Here is a 21249-nt window from a genome sequence, read left to right on the forward strand (position 1 = left end):
ATCATATTAGGGTCAATGACCCCTACACTAATTCTCTGTCATCCTCAGACGAAGTGGATTTTCACGTACAGTATCTACAAAAGTAGTGCACCATGTTCCGGTCAGTCTCAGATAACAACATCTATACGCTGTATCGGTGAGTGAGTTTATAAAGAAGTGCATTGGAGATGTTGTACCCAATGTGAATATTAAAACCTATCCTAACCACGAACCGTGGATGGATGGCTGCATTCGCACAAAACTGAAAGCTCGAACCACCGCATTTAACCATGGAAAAAGGTCTGGGAATATGGCTGAATATAAACAGTGTAGTTATTCCCTCCACAAGGCAATCAAACAAGTGAAATGCCGGTACAGGGACAAAGTGGAGTTGCAATTCAACGGCACAGACACAAGACGTATGTGGCAGGGTCTACAGGAAATCATGGACTACAGAAAGAAAACCAGCCACGTCATGGACACCGACGTCACGCTTCCAGACAAACTAAACATCTTCTTTGCCCACTTTGAGGATAATACAGTGCCACTGTCGCGGCCCACTAACAAGGACTGCGCCCCCACCCCTCTCCTTCTCCGTGGTCGACGTGAGTAAAACATTTAAACGTGTTAACCCTCGCAAGGCTACTGGCCGAGACGGCATCCCTAGCCACGCCCTCAGAGCATGCGCAGACTGGCTGGCTGGTGTGTTTACGGATATATTCAATCGCTCCCGATCCCGGTCTGCTGTCCCCACATGCGTCAAGATGGCCACCATTGTTCCTGTACCCAAGAAGGCATAGATAACTGAACTAAATAACTACCGCCCCGTAGCACTCACTTCTGTCATCATGAAGTGCTTTGAGAGACTCGTCAATGATCATAAAACCTGCACCTTACCCGCCACCCTAGACCCACTTCATTTTGCATACCACTCCAACAGGCCCACAGACGATGCAATCGCCATCAATTCCCTATCCCATCTGGACAAGAGGAATACCTATGTAAGAATGCTATTCATTGACTACAGCTCAGCATTCAACACCATATTACCCTCCAAGCTCATCATCAAGCTGAAGGCCTTGGGTTTCAACCCCACCCTGTGCAATTGGGTCCTGGACTTTTTGACAAGCCGCCCCCAGGTGGTGAAGGTAGGAAACAACATCTCCACTTTGCTGACCGTCAACACTGGAGTCCCACAAAGGTGTGTGCTCAGCTCTCTCCTGTACTCCCTGTTCACCCACGACGGCGTGGCCATGCACACCTCCAACTCAATCATCATGTTTGCAGATGACACAACAGTAGTGGGCTTGTTTACCAACAACGACGAGACACCCTACACGGAGGAGGTAAGGGCCCTCGGAGTGTGGTGTCAGGAAAATAACCTATCACTCAATGCCAACAAAACAAAGGAGATGATCGTGGACTTCAGGAAACAGCAGAGGGAGCACCCCCCTATCCACATCGAAGGGACAGCAGTGGAGAAGGTGGAAAGTTAAGCTCCTCGGCATACACATCACAGACAAACTGAAATGGTCCACCCACACAGACAGTGTGGTGAAGAAGGCGCAACAGCGCCTCTTCATCTCAGGAGGCTGAAGAAATGTGGCTTGTCACCCAAAACCCTGACAAACTTTTACAGATGCACAATCGAGAGCATCCTGTTGGGCTGTATCACAACCTGGTACGGCAACTGCACCGCCTTCAACCACAAGGCTCCGCAGAGGGTGGTGGGGTCTGCACAACGCATCACCAGGGGCAAACTACCTGCCCTCCATGACACCTACAGCACCCGATGTCACAAAAAGGCCAAAAAGATCATCAACGACAACAACTACCCGGGCCATTGCATGTTCACACCGCTACCATCCAGAAGGCGAGGTCAGTACAGGTGCATCAAAGATGGGAACGAGAGATTGAGAAACGGCTTCTATCTCAAGGCCATCAGACTGCTAAACAGCAATCACTATCCATATCACATGTATATAATGTATTTTATACCATCTGTGGCACCTTGCCTGTGCCGCTCAGCCATCGCTCATCCATATATTTATATGTACAAATTCTCATTCACCCCTTTAGATTTGTGTTTATTAGGTAGTTGTTGGGGAATTGTTAGATTACTTGTTAGATATTACTGCACTGTCGGAACTAGAAGCACAAGCATTTCACTACACTCGCATTAACCACTGCTAACCATGTGTATGTGACCAATAACATTTGATTTGATGTAGGGTGTCATTTAGGATGCAGCCTAAAAGTTACACATACAGCCAGTCAATGTAGGAGCTCGGTTACCATCAATAGTCAATTGAAGCAGTAGACTGTGCCTTGCATGAATCCAATGTCTCTCCACACAGAGAGAAAAAAAGACACTTCAATTACTGACGGACCTATGGGGCGGTGAGGAGAGAAAGGCTGCTATGATCCAAAGGCTGCTATGATGTTGTACACACAAAATTGTGTCATTCTGAACATTATCCGCAACATTATATTACATTTTTGTTGGACTCAAGAGATACTTTTCCATGCACGTGCTTTCTATCAGCACAATGAAAACAAGAAAGCATGCGCATGGAAAAGTATCTCTTGAGTCCAACAAAATGTAATATAATGTTGCAGATAAAGTTCGGAATGACTTAATTTCATGAGTACAACATCCAAAGACCTGCATCACATATTTGGGTGTTTTTGGAGCCTTTGTTCATGTTTTAACACATGATACCGATACTGCAGAACGAGCATGAGGAAGTCTATTGATGGTGGGGTAAGTTTCTCATAACCAAGTGGAATCGCAAAAAAAAAAAAAAAACACTGGACAAAAAAGTTCACTTGTAAAATCCATGCTCGTGGGTTTGATTCCCGGGACTACCCATATGCAAAATGTATGCAAGCATGACTATGTCACTTTGGATAAAAGCTTCAGCTAAATGGCATATATTATTATATAAATCGAATAATTTTGCTCGGTATATAATTTCTGCTCTGTATTTAATGTTATCTGTTTGGATTGTTGAAACATAGGACACCATTGAAAGAGAGACCCTGGACTCATTAGGGATTCCCTTTATAAATAAAGGTTAAATAAATGGCCCCAGGTCTTAGTACAACATTTCCTGTTTAAAACCAGACTCAAGGGACAGCCTCTGGTGGCACACTGACCTTTTTCATACTACTGAGCTGTGCTGAAACAAGCAGAGCCAATCTTTCCTGGTTTCACCTCCACAATATCTTCTGGACCTGTGCTGAAAAGGACAATGTGAAAATAAAATATCAGAGCCAGCACAGTAAGGTTCAAGTTGGCATGGTCGTGTGAAAAGGGTATTTCTGTCTGGTTGGCTCTCTGCTAAATGAAAATAGTAGTAATATGAATAGCAAAAGTGTAATAGTATGATGTCCTAAACAGTGCTATTAGTAGAACCAGCATCAACACTTCACATTCTCTACAGGATCGGTGTCCCCCCGCAGGGGTAGCTACTACAGTGAAAGAATACCATGCTGTTGTTTGAGAGTAGTGCACAGTTATGAACTTGAAAATGTATCAATAAACCAATTAGGTACATTTGGGCAGACTTGATAAGACATTTTGAACAGAAATGCAATGGTTCATTGAATCAATGGTTCTTTGCGCATACACTGCATACATTTTGCGCATACACTGCATACATTTTGCGCATACACTGCATACACTTTGCGCATACAAAATCGAAATTGCACCTAACCTGGAATAGTACATTATGACCGTTCTCTTGCTTTTCAAAGGTAGAACAAACAAAAAAATGCATGTTTTTTTCTTTATATTATCTTTTCCCAGATCTAATGTGTTATATTTTCCTACATCCCTTTCACATAACCACAAACTTCAAAGTGTTTCCTTTCAAATGGTATCAAGAATATGCATATCCTTGCTTCAGGTCCCGAGCAACAGGCAGTTAGATTTGGTTATGTCATTTTAGACGAAAATTGAAAAAAAGGGTCAGACCGTAAAGCCTGCAGGTATAATGATTTAGAATGTATTATAAGTAGGCTATATACTGTATAACATGCCTCTTTACGTATCAAAATGGCTGGTATTTAGTAAAGAAGAATGTTACCCAACTAGCTGAAGCAGGCCTAGTGTGATATAAAGCAAGAACGTGTGGACAAGACAAAATCCTCACCCAAACATTCTCCCCAGTGACAAGCTTGTTTGTGTGAGTTCACTCCCAGTGGAGGTTAGTGAGCAGTGCTTTTAAACTTGTGCATGCTGGGGGAGAGTGACAGTGTCAGCTCCCTCAGACTGCACTGCACTGCACTGCACTGCACTGCACTGCACTGCCACACACACACACACACACACACACACACACACACACACACACACAGGGTTTACCTGAGGACTCCTTACCTGTACTGGAAGTCTGTCTGTGGCTGATCCTCTTAAATCCTGGACTTTGATGCGATGCACAACGCAGCGCTTCCCCGCTTTGTTCTCACACAGCCCTCTCAGTCTGATCTTAAAGAGGTGCTCTCTCTTACATGCTCTCTCTCCAAGGATGCATCCAGTGAGTTTGACAACAGAGCCTCTTGACAAAGCCCCCAAAGCCCAGGGGATGTGTGTATTGTGTTTGTGCGTGTGTAGGGAGATGGAGTTAGGGTGAGACAGACTGTCTCAGGCATGTGTCCTGACCTAACACTGCTGGTGGTGTAAAGGCTTAGCAAGTAACACTTCCTCCTGATTCAGCTGATACCGATGGCTCAAACCCAGGACCTCTGCCTTGCAAAACAATCCAGAAAATGCCAGCCACTGCAATTCAAGAAAGATCAAATGTCTTAGTTGTCCTCCAACCTGTTTTAGCTGAAGGAGCAGAGCCTAAAGACATCATGCTCTCTGTACTCCTAAAGTTTTAGGACATCAATCACGATGATAACAGAATTAAATAATTTGCTCAAGCTAGCCACACACACGCTGTGAGCATGAGGTGAGAGTCATCTCCACATGACTGAACTGTATGAAAACACAAGCTTTCTATACTCCAAAATTCCATGGGTAACAGACATTGACATCTGGTCAGCTAAAAAGGTAAGTGGCCCTTAAACTACTCGGGCCTGGTACCCATTCTGGTGTGGAATTGAGAGAGGGCAGGTTTGAGAGAGGAGAGCATGACACGCGCGCACACACACGTTCTCTCACACACACGCGAACGCACATATAGAGGAGAATGTGACACACACACACACACACACACACACACACACACACACACACACAGACATAGAGAGGGATCTGATGTGATCTGCACTGCACACTCTCCTCTAGGGCTAGAAGTCACCTACCCTGACAGGGCAGCTAGTAACCTATTGAGCAGGGTAGCAGATGAGAACAGTAGAGGATAACATCAATAAATCATGGTAGCCTCAAAAGAACCTCATGAGCTCTCCTGTCCTGTTGACAATCAGTGGTTATGTTTGTGTGTCATGCTCACACACAGACAGACAGACAGACGGACAGACAAACCCACACACACCCAGACAGACGGACACAGGCAGTCAGACACCCCTCTGGGCCTCATCATCACCGATCGATATTAACCTCATCCAGCTCCTCCACCGGGAGCAGACAGTACACATTAGTAAGGGTCTCTTATCAGCTGATGCAACATTGCACCAAAATGGCCGACATGCAGAGCCGCAACAGCAGCATATTAGCCATTTCCCTTAAGATCTTTCATCTTCCGCCCATAGCAGCCTCCTGCCTCCTTTATAGCCCAATTGTTCGGCTGTGCCTTGGTTCAGTGATGTGTGTGTGATGCAGACAGATACTGATGCCTCCAGTAACAGAGGGTTCCCCCCCTTCAGAGGGGTTGGGATAAATGCGGAAGACACATTTCAGTTGAAGGCATTCAGTTCAACAACTGACTAGGTATCCCCCTTTCCCGCCCTGCTGTACACCTGCAATGTAACAGCTCTGTTAGCTGATAATGTTAGCATGCACGCACGCACACATACACAGTGCTGCAGGAGCGGCGGATAGATCGTTTTGATGAAAGAGCGCAGGACGGCAAAAATAAGAGATAAGAGCGACAAGGGAAGAAAGATCTAGCGCGGTGTCTCGTGATACAAACCCTTCTCCCTCTAGGACTGATCCTACTACTTCAACCACATCCAACTAGCTGGGGCTCTCTATCCGTTATGATCAACAGTAGATCCTTGTCTGTTCGAGGAGGCAGAATTCGATCCAAAGCCAGCACCTTCATACTCCAGAAGCTAGTGGGCGAAATGTGTCTTGGTTGGGCAAAAGAAGAGACATTACTTCAGGTCTCAGGGATGGTGACATCACTTGGCCGCTGGCGCAAGCAATTTACTCTGATACAGCTCGGGTCTTTAGCTGACGTCTGCTCCAGGACTGATCAGCAACACTGGCACTTGATCTTTTGATCCATCATTGACTATCTTCAATCAAGCTGTTGGTTTGGAGTCTTGTGATAGAGATGGTGTTGAATGGTGATACACTGAAACCAGTAAGCAGGGGACTTATGGACTGAATGATAAAAAATACAAAATAAAACTATCTAGACTAGGGGAAACGGCTCTAGTGTGTGTGTGTGTGTTTCATGAAGGAGAAGAAATACGTGGTAAATATATGAAAGGTTAGAGATTGCCCAGGCTCCTTTCAAGGTACAACTAATTTGCTGAACTTCAGGACAATAAATAGTTTAACTGTGTAAAACTGAGCCAAGATCCTTCCAGCTGTACGTATTGGTTTCGTCCTCTGGTATTGAGTCCTGTATGTCTGCACCGTGAGAGAGATGACGCACATCATTGCATAGAAGCCTAATAAAAGGGTGACCCACTTTGAGCTGACATTACCACCCCCCTTCGAAGAGAAAGACACGCACATCAACGTGTACACACCGGAATGCTGCCAGACACAAACACAGCTCATCCATGTTGTGACACACTCCCGCTGAAGCTGTGCTTAGTGTCATGGTTCTCACCAGACAGCAGTGATCCGTGCCTGGCTCTCGTCTCTGGGGCCACGGGGAGAATTACAGACATGATTAGTGGGCTGGAAGAACTAACCAATGAGGATATCATCGCTTTGGAACCCTTCAGGACCCCCTCTCTCGTGCGAGGGAAATTAACATGGAGAATAGCCTCGGAGTTGTAGATATTTTCATAGATTTAGGTGCGCTCAGAAATAGAAAACACAATTCTTTAAAAACTACTAAGATGTGTTATTTGGTGCACTATAAGCACAGACTTCTCTGTACATATGCAAAGTTTGGCAAAATAATTTAGAGGGATACTGCGAGATTCTGGCATTTAGCCCTTGTTCTACTTACGCAGAGTCAGATGAACTTGTGGATACCATTTTTATGTTTCTGCGTGCATTATGAAGGAGGTTAGTTGTAGTTTCGCAAGGCAATGCTAACCAGCTTTACCGCAATGACGAAGTCATAGATAAGAAAATAGTATCCACGAGTTCATCAGACTCTGGGTAAGTAGAACAAGGGCTTAACGGCAGAATGTCTCAGTATCCCTTTAAAATATATCGATATCTGCCCATATTCTTGATGAAGACTGTTAAACTCACCGGTGAGACCAACAAAAAAAAAAATCTACCAAAATGGCACTGCTAATAGCTCTATATAAAAAGACACATATATATTTTTATAATTAAATTCATTATCATTTCTATATACTTTCAACCTGGTTTAAGTCATCTAAATTCAGACTGGAGTATTTTTTCCCATATATATATATATATATATATATATATTTTACTCAGACACTCCAAAATTTGGGTGGCAACCTACCAGTTGAGAATCGCTGGCTTAGAATATATCGGCTGGGCCCTAAACTCAATTTGAACAGCATTTGATACGCGATTGCAGTTGACTGACCACCAGAGGTCAAGAGAAAACCAGAAATCGCAGAGGAGAGGGAAACACTTCAGGCCGCAGAGCCCCCATACACAACAGAAAGGGGCTCGTCCATCAATTGCAGCAGACATTTTTGTGTTAATTGTGATTGATAGACTGCTCTACAAAGAAGAATGAGTAGTCTTTTTATTTTACCTTTATTTAAATAGGGGGGCACCATTGAGACCAGGATCTATTTTGCAAAGGAACCCTGCACAGACAATTCATAGACAAATCAAATCATCAAGATAAACAGCTACATTCCTCAGGAAATAGTTACACCCAATCAATATTTTAAGTGGCATCAGAGCATCCAATTGAAGTGTATTTTGCAGTTGGCTGCAACAATGACGTGCATTAACAAGCCCAATGATGAAGGCTTATCATGTGTCACAGGAACTGGACCGATGTTAGAAAAGGAACCTCCCTACGAAAACCTATCATGTTGAGACAAGCTGGAATGAATTTCACCTTAAAAACCATAGCATTTGGGTTTACCTATGATGATTTACTGACTGACTCATCATTGAAACAACATTACAAATAGCAGAACTACAGTGCATTTGTAAAGTATTCAGACCCCTTCCCTTTTTCCACATTTTGTTACGTTACAGCCTTATTCTAAAATGGATTAAATGTTTTTCCCTCAATCTACACACAATACCACATAATGAGAAATTGAGTATTCAATAAGTATTCAGACCCTTTGCTATGAGACTCAAAATTGAGCTCAGGTGCATCCTGTTTCCATTGATCATCCTTGAGATGTTCTACAACTTGATTGGAGTCCATCTGTGGTAAATTCAATGAATTGGACATGGTTTGGAAAGGCACACACCTGTCTACTGTCTATACAAGTTCCCACAGTTGACAGTGCATGTCAGAGTAAAATCCAAGCCATGAGGTCAAAGGAATTGTCCGTAGAGGTCCGAGACAGGATTGCGTCGAGGCACAGACCTGGGGAAGGGTACCAAAAAATGCATTGAAGGTCCCTAAGAATACAGTGGCCTTTAATCATTCTTAAATGGAAGAAGTTTGGAACTACCGAGACTCTTCCTGGAGCTAGCCGCCCGGGCCAAACGGAGCAATCGGGGGAGACAGGCCTTGGTCAGGGAGGTGACCAAAAACCTGATGGTTATTCCGACAGAGTTCCTCTGTGGAGATGGGAGAACCTTCCAGAAGGACAACTATCTCTGCAGCACTGCACCAATCAGACCTTTATGGTAGAGTGGCCAGACGGAAGTCACTCCTAAGTAAAAGGCACATGACAGCCTGCTTGGAGTTTGCCAAAAGGCACCTAAAGAACTCTCAGACCATGAGAAACACAATTCACCGATCTGATAAAACCAAGATTGAACTCTTTGACCTGAATGCAAAGCGTCACGTCTGGAGGAAACCTGGCACCATCCCTACGGTGAAGCATGGTGGTGGCAGCATCATGCTGTGGGGATGTTTTTCAGTGGCAGGAACTGGGAGACTAGTCAGAATCGAGAGGAAGAAGAGCAGAGCAAAGTACAGAGAGACCCTTGATGAAAACCTGCTCCAGAGCACTCAGGACCTCAAACCGGGATGAAGGTTCACCTTCCAACAGGACAATGACCGATCCTAAGAACACACCCAAGACAATGCCGGAGTGGCTTCGGGACAAGCCTCAATATCCTGGAGTGGCCCAGCCAGAGCCCGGATTTGAACCTGATCTAACATCTCTGGAAAGACCAGAAAATAGCTGTGCAGCGATGCTCCCCATCCAACCTGAGAGAGCTTGAGAGAATCTGCAGAGAAGAATGGGAGAAACTTTCAACAAAGTACTGAAAAGGGTCTTATGTAAAATACTTATGTAAATGTGATCTTTTTTCATTATGGGGTATTGTGTAGATTGAATTTAAAAAAACAAACATTTTAGAACAAGGCTGTAAAGTAACAAAACGTGGAAAAAGTCCAAGTGTCTGTATTCTTTCCAAATGCTCTGTATTCGTTTACCGGGAAAATGGTCATACATGGAAATCAGTCCAAAAGATCAAAATCTGGTAGCATATTAGTTTTCTAGTTGCCACCTGTAATAGTCTGTTGCAGGGATGGGCAACTGGCGGCCCCTTTGGTAGGATCAATTTCCAAAAATAAGACCCAATGTGTCTCCTTATGTGTGAAATTTGGTATAGTTATGAGGATACCATGTCATAATAGAGCACATCCCAATACTGTCCATTCTAGCGCGATACAGAGATGACTTCACCATTCCAATTGTTTCACACTTTAATGTGTTGTATTATGAAGTTAACTTATCAAATTTCCTTACAGATCATTTCCCCCTGATAATACAAAATTACATTTCATATCTTCAATCCTGTTGGCCCAAATAACAGCATAGGGGTCATAATAATGCAGTGATACCCATGTATCAGAGGTAGCTAAATGTGGGTATTATACCAAAATACAACCCACATACATGGACTGTAATATGTGAAATTTGGCTCCCTGGCCCATAAGTACAAGTAATCTGTGGGGCCAAAAAGAAGATACTGTATTAATTAGTAGACATCTTTCCAAAAATGTGTGTTGTTCTTATGCCTTTCCCTCTTCAACCTAGGCACTCCAAAAGAAAAAGATCCACAGAATCAAAAGGTAGCCAGAAACTGACGACAGTTTACATTCTGTTGCTACTGTTGGAGGGTAAGACTAATTTCCTGATCAGCTCACTGAATGAGCACCTTACCCTTCAATGACAGTAACAACAGAAGGTAAACTGTTGTCGGTCTCTGGCATTTGAGGCGAAAAATGACATGACAAGTGCATTTTAATTTAAGTTCCTTTTTTTAATTTGAAGTTTAATGTTAATTTCCATGCTGTGTTTCAGTAAGAATACAGACAGTGCTTGTGGCTCCAGTCAGAATATCCAGTAGTACAAATCAGATTCAAGTTACACATACTGAACAAGAGAGAAAATATGGGGGCAGGACAGAGACAGAGAGAAAGAAAGAAAGAGAGAGAGAAAGGGAACATTCTGGAACAGAATGGGGATACAAGATGACATAAGCAGGTTTTTCTTTTTTAAACAAAGGTTGTTTTTCTTTTGACAGTGCCAATGCAAACCTGCTTTACCGAACATCAGAGGGAGGGAGATTCTTGTTTTTTTCCCCCTCCAACTGCTACAAGCCATCGTGTCCTTACGTCAGCAATGAGTAAAAAAGCAGCGCTACAGCCTCGAGCACAAAAATGTGTGGTCCATGCCCTGGACTTGAGGGGTGATCGCAAAGAGACACTCATGGGAAGTTCAGCGATCACCATTGATAAAACAGAGTCTTGCAACGAGAGAGAGAGCGCGAGAGAGAGAATCACAAATAAAGAGGGCATTAAAATGTCCCTTTTAAAAACCGTCAACTCACAACCATCCCTAATTTGCAACCAAAAGCTTAGACGATTAGCGTGAAGTAGCACAAAGACATCACAGTTATGGAAAAAGAGTTACAGCAAACGTTTGCGTTTTAAAAATCAACTCGTTAATTGTGTGAACGTTGACGACCCCAAGCAACACACTTGGCAACTGATGACATGGCAAAATTGTAAACGAAAAAAGAAACAAAAAAAGGAAGTAAAGAGAACGATGTGAATCTTACAGGCTTGCAGCAGGAGTTATAAAAATCAATAAAAAGGTAACAACCAGGAACAGCTCGAAGCTTTAGTTTTTACCTTTTCTCTTGTGTTTTAATGTGGGAGTATATTATTTCCACTGAAATAGGTGAATTTAATAGGATTTTTTTATAAGAAAATAAAAACCAGAAGAAACAGCCCTAGGAAGCACAGAGGGGCTATGAGCTGACAGACAGAGTGACAGAACATAAAGAAAGAATTAAAGAAAGAAGAGGTGGGGAGAAATAGAGCGAGTGGACGTCGGAGTAAAAGCCAAGTTTGGGAGCTCTCACTGTGACACGTAGTAGGACCTGGGGCTAGCGGGGCAGACAGGGGAGGTAATAGAAGGGAGAAAGAGAGAGGGAATTGGCCGTAAAGTCTCACTGCTGGGTCTCATCCTCCACATCTTGCAGTGCTTCTTTATTCTGTTCTTCACCTGAAGAGAGAGGAAAATTGATTAAAATGCTCATAATTAAAAAGCCAGTTTGTCATTTTCACCACAAATGCAAAAAACATTTTAAATGGACAAGAATCCAGAGCCCACCTACTGTTACCATGACAGTGAGGCTTCCAGTGATAAGGACTTTATGTAGATCCATTATCATTTCTACAGGTTGTCATTTTAAAGTATACCGACTTTGTTCCCCCACCTCAAAATCAATGACAAATATATATATAATTTATTTTTAAGACCTGCTATAACCATTACATACACACCAACAGGCTGCTTGGTTGGACCGCCCCATGTCATCTGACATCACCCAGACTAGTGCCATACATGTAAGATGGTGAGGGGAGAAAAACTAAACATCTTAGCTACATGTAGTTAGTGTGTTGGTGCACATCATCCGCACGTTTGTGTTTCAGTGTGAAGATTGAGTGTACCGTGTTCAGCCATATTAATAAGTGGAGTCCCTTACCTTTAGCTCAAAACCAGACAGACAGTGTTGGTAGAACTTGCGTTTCAGTGAGTCAGACAGTGTCACTAACCACACCCCATTCAACTCATGCCGAATGAGAGGGGAACATCTGTAGCTTCTACTTAATGGACACACAGACACACACCCGAAAACACTGTTCTCAATGCAGCCCAGATACTTGGTTGAGTTGGGCCATGTGGACATCACAGAGCACTTTAGGCCAGAGACAGTCTCATCTGGCCTAGACTAAGATTAGAACAGGGTCGTGTTCACTAGGCATGAAACTGAAGAAAACGGTAATGAAATGGGAAACATATATGAACTTGCGCAATAATTAACTGAAATTGTTTATTTTCACGAATTGACCGACACATTTTCTGGCTAGCACTCGCATTGCCTTCATTGTTGTTTTCCTTACAAATAATAACTTTGGACATGTTGGGGCGGCAGGTAGCCTAGTGGTTAAAGCGTTGGGCCAGTAACCGAAAGGTTGCTAGATCAAATCCCCAAGCTAACAAGGTCATTCTACCCCTCAACAAGGAAGTTAACCCACTGTTCCTAGGCCGTCATTGTAAATAAGAATTTGTACTTAACTGACTTGCCTAGTTAAATAAAAATTTAATAAATGAAACATGTACGCATTTCTATCAATAAGTGCCTTATTTTCTGTATATCGTGTTGTCATTTATGTATGGAGCATAATGTATTTACAGTTTTATTCACATTTTCAAGTACTGGTGGCAAATAATGCATTATGATTATTGTAATGAACACCCATGACGTGTGTAAAATACTTTTTGAAGGTTGTACTGATTATGATGAGCGAATGTTAAGCCATTTGCCAGCTGTGTGTGGCACCATGTTTGTTGACATTATACAATGCATTCTGGGTGTCACAAACATCTGTCAGACCAAAGATATTATAATGAGGTGAAGGAATGGTTCACTCATCTTTCGAGTAAACTTCCGGAAGTGAATGATCATAGACGACACCCCCCCCCCTTCTCAACATGCATACAGCAAACAAACTAATCTGGTCTCTTCTTCGGGTGACGTGGAAAAACAAACACTGTGGCGCACACAAACTACCCATCGTCGGATTACATTCGATTTTTAAAAAGTGTTTTACTCAATTATTTCTATCAATGGTGAGCTCACCCGTGATTTGATGAATTTTAAATATACATTTCTATTAGCTAATTCCTATTGTGGTTTATGTCAGCCGAGAGTTAGCTAAATATGACCACTTGTGTTAAGTCAATATTTCCTCAGTTAGCGCAAGGACTCATTTTATAGTGCCCACTTTAAAAGAAAGCATAGTGGACAAGAGAAAGTAGTGCACGAAGAACCTGGGGAAGCATTGCAGGGGAGAAGAGAAGAACAGGCTTATTTGAGTAGTTCTCATGTTAGAAAAGGTTGGAGACCCCTGCCTGGGGGGTTTGGCCTTACTGCCATTAGCCCATAGAAACACATTGAATAACAGACAGCCAAAAAATAAATTAAAAGGAAGATTGTTTTGAAGTGTGTCCTATATCTGAGAGATGTAAGAAAGATCACGATTATTTATTTGTTTTACCCATATTTAAAGGGATAATTCATCATAAGATGGTATCCATGACTTCATCCGACTCTGGGGAAGTAGATAAAGGGCCTCATTGCCAAAATCCCGAAGTATCCTTTTAACACATTTTTTGGCACTAAACTACTTCCATATATAGAGGTCAACCTATTATGATTTTTCAACGCCGATACCTATACCGATTATTGGAGGACCAAAAAAACCAGATTAAATCAGCCATTTTTTTAAACATTTATTTGTAAATAAAAATAATACAAAAACAAAGTGTTGGAGAAGAAAGTAAAAATACAAAATCTGCCATGTAAAAAAGCTAACGATTAAGTTCCTTGCTCAGAACATGAGAACATATGAAAGCTGGTGGTTCCTTTTAACATGAGACTTCAATATTCCAAGGTAAGAGGTTTTAGGTTGTAGTTATTATAGGAATTATAGGACTATTTCTCTCTATACCATTTGTATTTCATATACATTTGACTATTGGATGTTCTTATAAGCACTTTAGTATTGCCAGTGTAACAGTATAGCTTCCGTCCCTCTCCTCGCCCCTACCTGGGCTCGAACCAGGAACACATCGACACCATCGAAGCATCGTTACACATCGCTCCACAAATGCCATGGCCCTTGCAGATCAAGGGGAACAACTACTCCAAGTCTCAGAGCGAGTGACGTTTGAAACACTATTAGCACGCACCCCGCTAACTAGCTAGCTATTTCACATCGGTTACACCAGCCTAATCTCGGGAGTTGATAGGCTTGAAGTCATAAACAGCTCAATGCTTGAAGCACAGAGAAGAGCTGCTGGCAAAACGCACAAAAGTGCTGTTTGAATGAATGCTTACGAGCCTGCTGCTGCCTACCATGCTCAGTCAGACTGCTCTATCAAATATCAAATCATAGACTTAATTATAACATAATAACACACAGAAATACGAGCTTTTGGTCATTAATATAGTCGAATCCGGAAACTATCATTTCGAAAACAAAACGTTTATTATTTCAGTGAAATACGGAACCGTTCCGTATTTTATCTAATGGATGGCATCCATAAGTCTAAATATTGCTGTTACATTGTACAACCTTCAATGTTATGTCATAATTACGTAAAATTCTGGCAAATTAGTTCGCAACGAACCAGGCGGCCCAAACTGTTGCATATACCCTGACACTGCGTGCAATGAACACAAGAGAAGTGACACATAATATTGCCTGCTAACCTGGATTTCTTTTAGCTAAATATGCAGGTTTAAAAATATATACTTCTGTGTACTGATTTTTAGAAAGGCATTGGTGTTTATAGTTAGGTACAGTCGTGCAACGATTGTGCTTTATTCACAAATTAGCTTTTGTTAAATCATCCCCCTGCTTTGCATCGATTATATGCAATGCAGGACACGCTAGATAAACTAGTAATATCATCTACCACGTGTAGTTAACTAGTGATTATGATTGATTGTTTTTTATAAGATATGTTTAATGCTAGCTAGCAACTTACCTTGGTTTCTTACTGCATTCGCGTAACAGGCAGTCTCATCGTGGAGTGCAATGAGAGGCAGGTGGTTAGAGCGTTGGACTAGTTAACTCTAATGTTGCAAGATTGAATCCCCGAGCTGACAAGGTAAAAATCTGTCGTTCTGCCCTGAACAAGGCAGTTAAACCCACCGTTCCTAGGCCATCATTGAAAATAAAAATGTGTTAACTGACTTGCCTAGTTAAATAAAGGTGTAAATAAATACAAATCGGTCTCCAAAAACACAGATTTCCAATTGTTATGAAAACTTGAATTCGGCCCTAATTAATCGGCCATTCTGATTAATCGGTCGACCTCTAATATACAGTGGGGAGAACAACTATTTGATAACCTGCAAAATCGGCAGTGTTTCCTACTTCCAAAGCATGTAGAGGTCTGCAATTTCTATCATAGGTACACTTCAACTGTGAGAGACGGAATCTAAAACAAAAATCCAGAAAATCACATTGTATGATTTTTAAGTAATTAATTTGCATTTTATTGCATGACATAAGTATTTGATCACCTACCAACCAGTAACATATCTGGCTCTCATAGACCTGTTAGTTTTTCTTTAAGAAGCCCTCCTGTTCTCCACTCATTACCTGTATTAACTGCACCTGTGAACTCGTTAGCAGTATAAAAGACACCTGTCCACAGTGTCAATCAAACAGACTCCAACCTCTCCACAATGGCCAAGACCAGAGAGCTGTGTAAGGACATCAGGGAAAAATGTAGACCTACACAAGGCTGGGATGGGCTAGAGGACAAGAGGCAAGCAGCTTGGTGAGAAGAAAACAACTGTTGGCGCAATTATTAGAAAATGGAAGAAATTCAAGATGACGGTCAATCACCCTCGGTCTGGGGCTCCATGCAAGATCTCACCTCGTGGGGGATCAATGATCATGAGGAAGGTGAGGGATCAGCCCAGAACTACACGTCAGGACCTGGTCAATGACCTGAAGAGAGCTGAGACCATAGTCTCAAAGAAAACCATTAGTAACACACTACGCCGTCATGGATTAAAATCCTGCAGCGCACGCAAGGTCCCCCTGCTCAAGCCAGCGCATGTCCAGGCCAGTCTGAAGTTGGCCAATGACCATCTGGATGATCCAGAAGAGGAATGGGAAAAGGTCATGTGGTCTGATGAGACAAAAATAGAGCTTTTTAGTCTAAACTTCACTCGCCGTGTTTGGAGGAAGAAGAAGGATGAGTACAACACCAAAAACACCATCCCAACCGTGAAGCATGGAGGTGGAAACATCATTCTTTGGGGATGCTTTTCTGCAAAGGGGACAGGATAACTGCACCGTATTGAGGGGAGGATGGATGGGGCCATGTATCACAAGATTTTGGCCAACAACCTCCTCCCTCAGTAAGAGCATTGAAGATGGGTCGTGGCTGGGTCTTCCAGCATGACAACGACCCGAAACACACAGCCAGGGCAACTAAGGAGCGGCTCCGCAAGAAGCATCAAGGTCCTGAAGTGGCCTAGCCAGTCTCCAGACCTGAGCCCAATAGACAATCTTTGGAGGGAGCTGAAAGTCCGTATTGCCCAGCGACAGCCCCGAAACCTGAAGGATCTGGAGAAGGTCTGTATGGAGGAGTGGGCCAAAATCCCTGCTGCAGTGTGTGCAAACCTGGTCAAGAACTACAGGAAATGTATGATCTCTGTAATTGCAAACAAAGGTTTCTGTACCAAATATTAAGTTCTGCTTTTCTGATGTATCAAGTACTTATGTCAAGCAATAAAATGCAAATTAATTACTTAAAAATCATACAATGTGATTTTCTGGATTTTTGTTTTAGATTACATCTTTCACAGTTGAAGTGTACCTTAAAAAATAACAGACCACTACATGCTTTGTAAGTAGGAAAACCTGCAAAATCGGCAGTGTATCAAATACTTGTTCTCCCCACTGTATACTTCCATTCATTTTTTAAACTGGTATCAGGCTACCTTCAGACAAGGCTTGTGAGGCTTGTGGGCTTCCTAGAGCAAAACAAGCGACGTACAGTGCCTTCAAAAAGTATTCATACCAGTTGACTTATTCCACATTGTGTCGTGTTACAGCCTGAATAAAAACATTATTAAATAGATTCTCACCCATCTACACACAATACCCCATAATGACAAAGTGAAAACAAGTTTTTATAAATATGTGTACATTTTAAATACAGAAATACATCTCATTTACATAGGTGTTCATATCCGAGTAAAACTTTGAAGTTTGTTTGCTCACCGTTGGTGGAAATTACAGTTTTGCACATGTGGATTGTACAATATTTGCCCATTATTATTTTTTAAATTCTTCATGGTCTGTCAAGTTGATCGTTTCCAGACAACCATTTTCAAGACGATTTAAGTAAAGCTGTAACTAAGCCAATCAGGAACACTGAATGTCATTTTGGCAAGAAAATACAGTGTAGATTTGGCCTTGTGTTTTAGGTTATTGTCCCGCTGAAATGTGAATTTGTCTCCCAGTGTCTGTTGGAAAGCAGACAACCAGCTTCTCCCTCTAGGATTTTGCCTGTGCATAGCTGTATTCGGTTTCTTATCTTAAAATAATGTCTTAGTCCTTCCCAATGACAAGCGTACCCTTAACATGATGCACCACCATGCTTGAAAATATGACGAGTGGTACTCAGTAATGTGTACTCAGTGAACACTTTGTATTCTGGACAAAAAGTACATTTCTTTGCCACGTTTTTTGCAGTATTAGTTAAGTGCCTTGTTGCAAACAGGATGCATGTTTTGGAATATTTGTATTCTGTACAGGCTTCAATCTTTTCACTCTGTCATTTAGGTTAGTAACTACAATGTTGTTGTTCCATCAGTTCTCATATCACAACCATTAAACTATAACTATTTTAAAATCACCATTGGCCTCATGGTGAATCCCTGAGCAGTTTCATTCATCTCTGGCAAATGAGTTAGGAAGGACACCTCTATCTTTGTAGTGATTGGGTGTATTGAAACACCATGAAAAGATCAAAGGGACATTCAGCTACTTTTAGCCATTGATCAGTGCCCTTTGAGTGGCATTGAAAAACTTCCTTGGTTTTTGTCGTTGAATCTGTGCTTGAAATTCACAACTCGATTGAGAGACCTTACAGACAATTGTATGTGTGGGGTACAGAGATGGGGTAGTTGTTCAAAAATCAAGTGAACTATTATTGAACATGGAATGAGTCCATGTAACTTATTATGCGATTTGTTCAGCACATTTTTTACTCCTGCACTTATTTAGGCTTGCCATAACAAAAGGTTGAATACTTATTGACTCAAGTCATTTCAGCTTTTCATTTTCATGTAAAAAAATTATGCAAAACAAAATTCCACCTTGACATTACGGGGTATTGTGTGTAGATCTGTGACACAATTTCAAAGGAATTACATTTCATATCCTGGCTGTAACAATAAAATATGGAAACACTAAAGGGGTGCGAATAATTTGATGGCACTGTATGTGTTTGTGAGTCTCACCTTTCCATAGAGGGTCATATTAGTTTGTAGCCCAAACGAGATGTCGACCAATTAATCGGAATGGCCGATTAATCATAATCGGTCATCGGCATTTTTGGACACCAATTATGGCCGATTACATTGCACTCCACGAGGAGACTGCGTGGCAGGCTGACTACCTTTTACGCGAGTGCAGCAAGAGCCAAGGCAGGTTGCTAGCTAGCATTAAGCTTATCTTTTTTTTAAACTATCAATCTTAACATAATCACTAGTTAAACTAGTAATATCATCAACCATGTGTAGTTATCTAGCTTGTCCTGCGTTGCATATAATCGATGAGGTACCTGTTAATTTATCATCGAATCACTTCGCCAAACGGTTGATGATTTAGCGAGCGCATTTTAAAACCTGCATATTCAGTTAATATTGCCTGCTAGCATTAATTTATTTTAACTAGGGGATTGTGTCACTTCTCTTGCGTTCTGTGCAAGCAATCAGGGTATATGTAGCCATTTGGGCTGCCTGGCTCATAGCGAACTATGTGAAGACCATTTCTTCCTCACAAAGACTGTAATTGTACATAGTTATGACATAACGTTGAAGGTTGTGCAATGTAACAGCAATATTTAGACTTAGGGATGCCACCCGTTAGATAAAATACGGAACGGTTCCGTATTTCACTGAAAGAATAAACAGTTTTTTTCCAAAATGATAGCTTCCGGATTTTACCATATTAATGACCTAAGGCTCGTATTTCTGCGTGTTATATTATAATTAAGTCTATGATTTGATATTTGATATAGCAGTCTGACTGAGCGGTGGTAGGCAGCATCTGGCTCGTAAGCATTCATTCAAACAGCACTTTCCTGCATTTTCCAGCAGCTCTTCGCTGTGCTTCAAGCATTGCGCTGTTTATGACTTCAAGCCTATCCACTCCCGAGGTTAGGCTGGCAATACTATAGTGCCTATAAGAACATCCAATAGTCAAAGGTATATGAAATACAAATGGTAGAGAGAAATAGTCCTATAATAACCATAACCTAAAACTTCTTACCTGGGAATATTGAAGACTCATGTTAAAAGGAAACACCAGCTTTCATATGTTCTCATGTTCTGAGCAAGGAACTTAAACGTTAGCGTTTTTTTTACATAGCAAATATTGAACTTTTACTTTCTCCAAAACATTGTTTTTGCATTATTTAAACCAAATTGAACATATTTCATTATTTATTTGAGACTAAATAGATTTTATCGATGTATTAAGTTAAAATAAAAGTGTTCATTCAGTATTGTTGTAATTGTCATTATTACAAATTTAAAAAATATATTTTTTAAATAAAATAGGCTGATTAATCGGTATCTGCTTTTTTGGGTCCTCCAATAAATCTGTGTCTGCGTTGAAAAATCATAATCGGTCGACCTCTAGCCCAAACTGTTCGGACTCTACAGACAGAAATTGGCAGATCGGCGGTACCGACTTGAGACGAGTCCTGTGACGCTTGTTGGGGTCGAACAGAGAACAACATTGTGTTCGTAAGAGTCATCTTTCCATAGAGGGGTCATAGTTTTTCTATAGTATGCATCTGCAAGTAGTTAAAGCTAACAAACTAGGTCCAATGTTAACTAGCCAACATGAGGCTATAACCGTTTGGACGCGACAGGCATTTTCGTGAGAAGACAGATTTTCGGGATGTCTCCTGGACTGACAAACACCGCTGTAACACTGCCAACTTCCACCGCAGATGCTGAGGGCCAACATCAGCAGATGGAGACGCAGACCATGCAAAACAAACAGACAGATATTGGTGTGTATTGTTTTACGGGGTTAATAAGTGATAAGCAGTAATGGGAAGTCCCTACCATCATGGGACGTTTATTAATTGTTTTATTCAGTGTTACAGCATTTATTGCACATAATGCATGTCATAAAATATTTAATAAAAAAAGAAACCAAAAACCGTGATTATTTTTTTCATTATCGAACTGAAGCTGAACAGACCTAAAAATGCACTCAATGTTCAGCACTATTTAATAAGAAACACTTGTTCCCATTGCACAACATTTTGCTACGGTGTGCCCTAATGAACCCAACCTGGATGATGCAGTGACAAAGGGTTAGTGAGGGGAAGCAAGTCTGAGTGAGGGAGCAAGAGGTATGTCCAAGAAAGGTGAAAGAGATGACTTACAAAATACAGTTCTATAGGGAATGAAGAGGGGTTGTCCTTAAGAATCTACACAGAGGAAAACGGAGACACGAGAGACACGAGAGA

The 21249-nt window shown here is 41.7% G+C and overlaps 1 protein-coding gene across 2 annotated transcripts in view; it reads right to left on the reverse strand.

The window, feature by feature from the left end:
• Positions 1-10672: 10672 nt before the first annotated feature.
• Positions 10673-21249, reverse strand: part of LOC112258043 (14-3-3 protein epsilon) — a 39144-nt gene continuing 28567 nt past the window's right edge. Inside the window, exons 6-7 of one of the 2 annotated variants that reach the window (XM_024432106.2) lie at positions 21166-21210; positions 10673-11943 (exon numbers count right to left, since the gene is read on the reverse strand). In XM_024432106.2, the coding sequence (XP_024287874.1) occupies positions 21203-21210 (8 nt within the window). In that variant the 3' untranslated portion in view covers positions 10673-11943; positions 21166-21202. The remainder of the gene's footprint in view (positions 11944-21165; positions 21211-21249) is intronic. The other variant, XM_024432105.2, reaches the window with a different exon arrangement.

The sequence above is a fragment of the Oncorhynchus tshawytscha genome, linkage group LG09 (assembly GCF_018296145.1).
Source record: "Oncorhynchus tshawytscha isolate Ot180627B linkage group LG09, Otsh_v2.0, whole genome shotgun sequence".
Classification (NCBI taxonomy): Eukaryota; Metazoa; Chordata; class Actinopteri; order Salmoniformes; family Salmonidae; genus Oncorhynchus; species Oncorhynchus tshawytscha.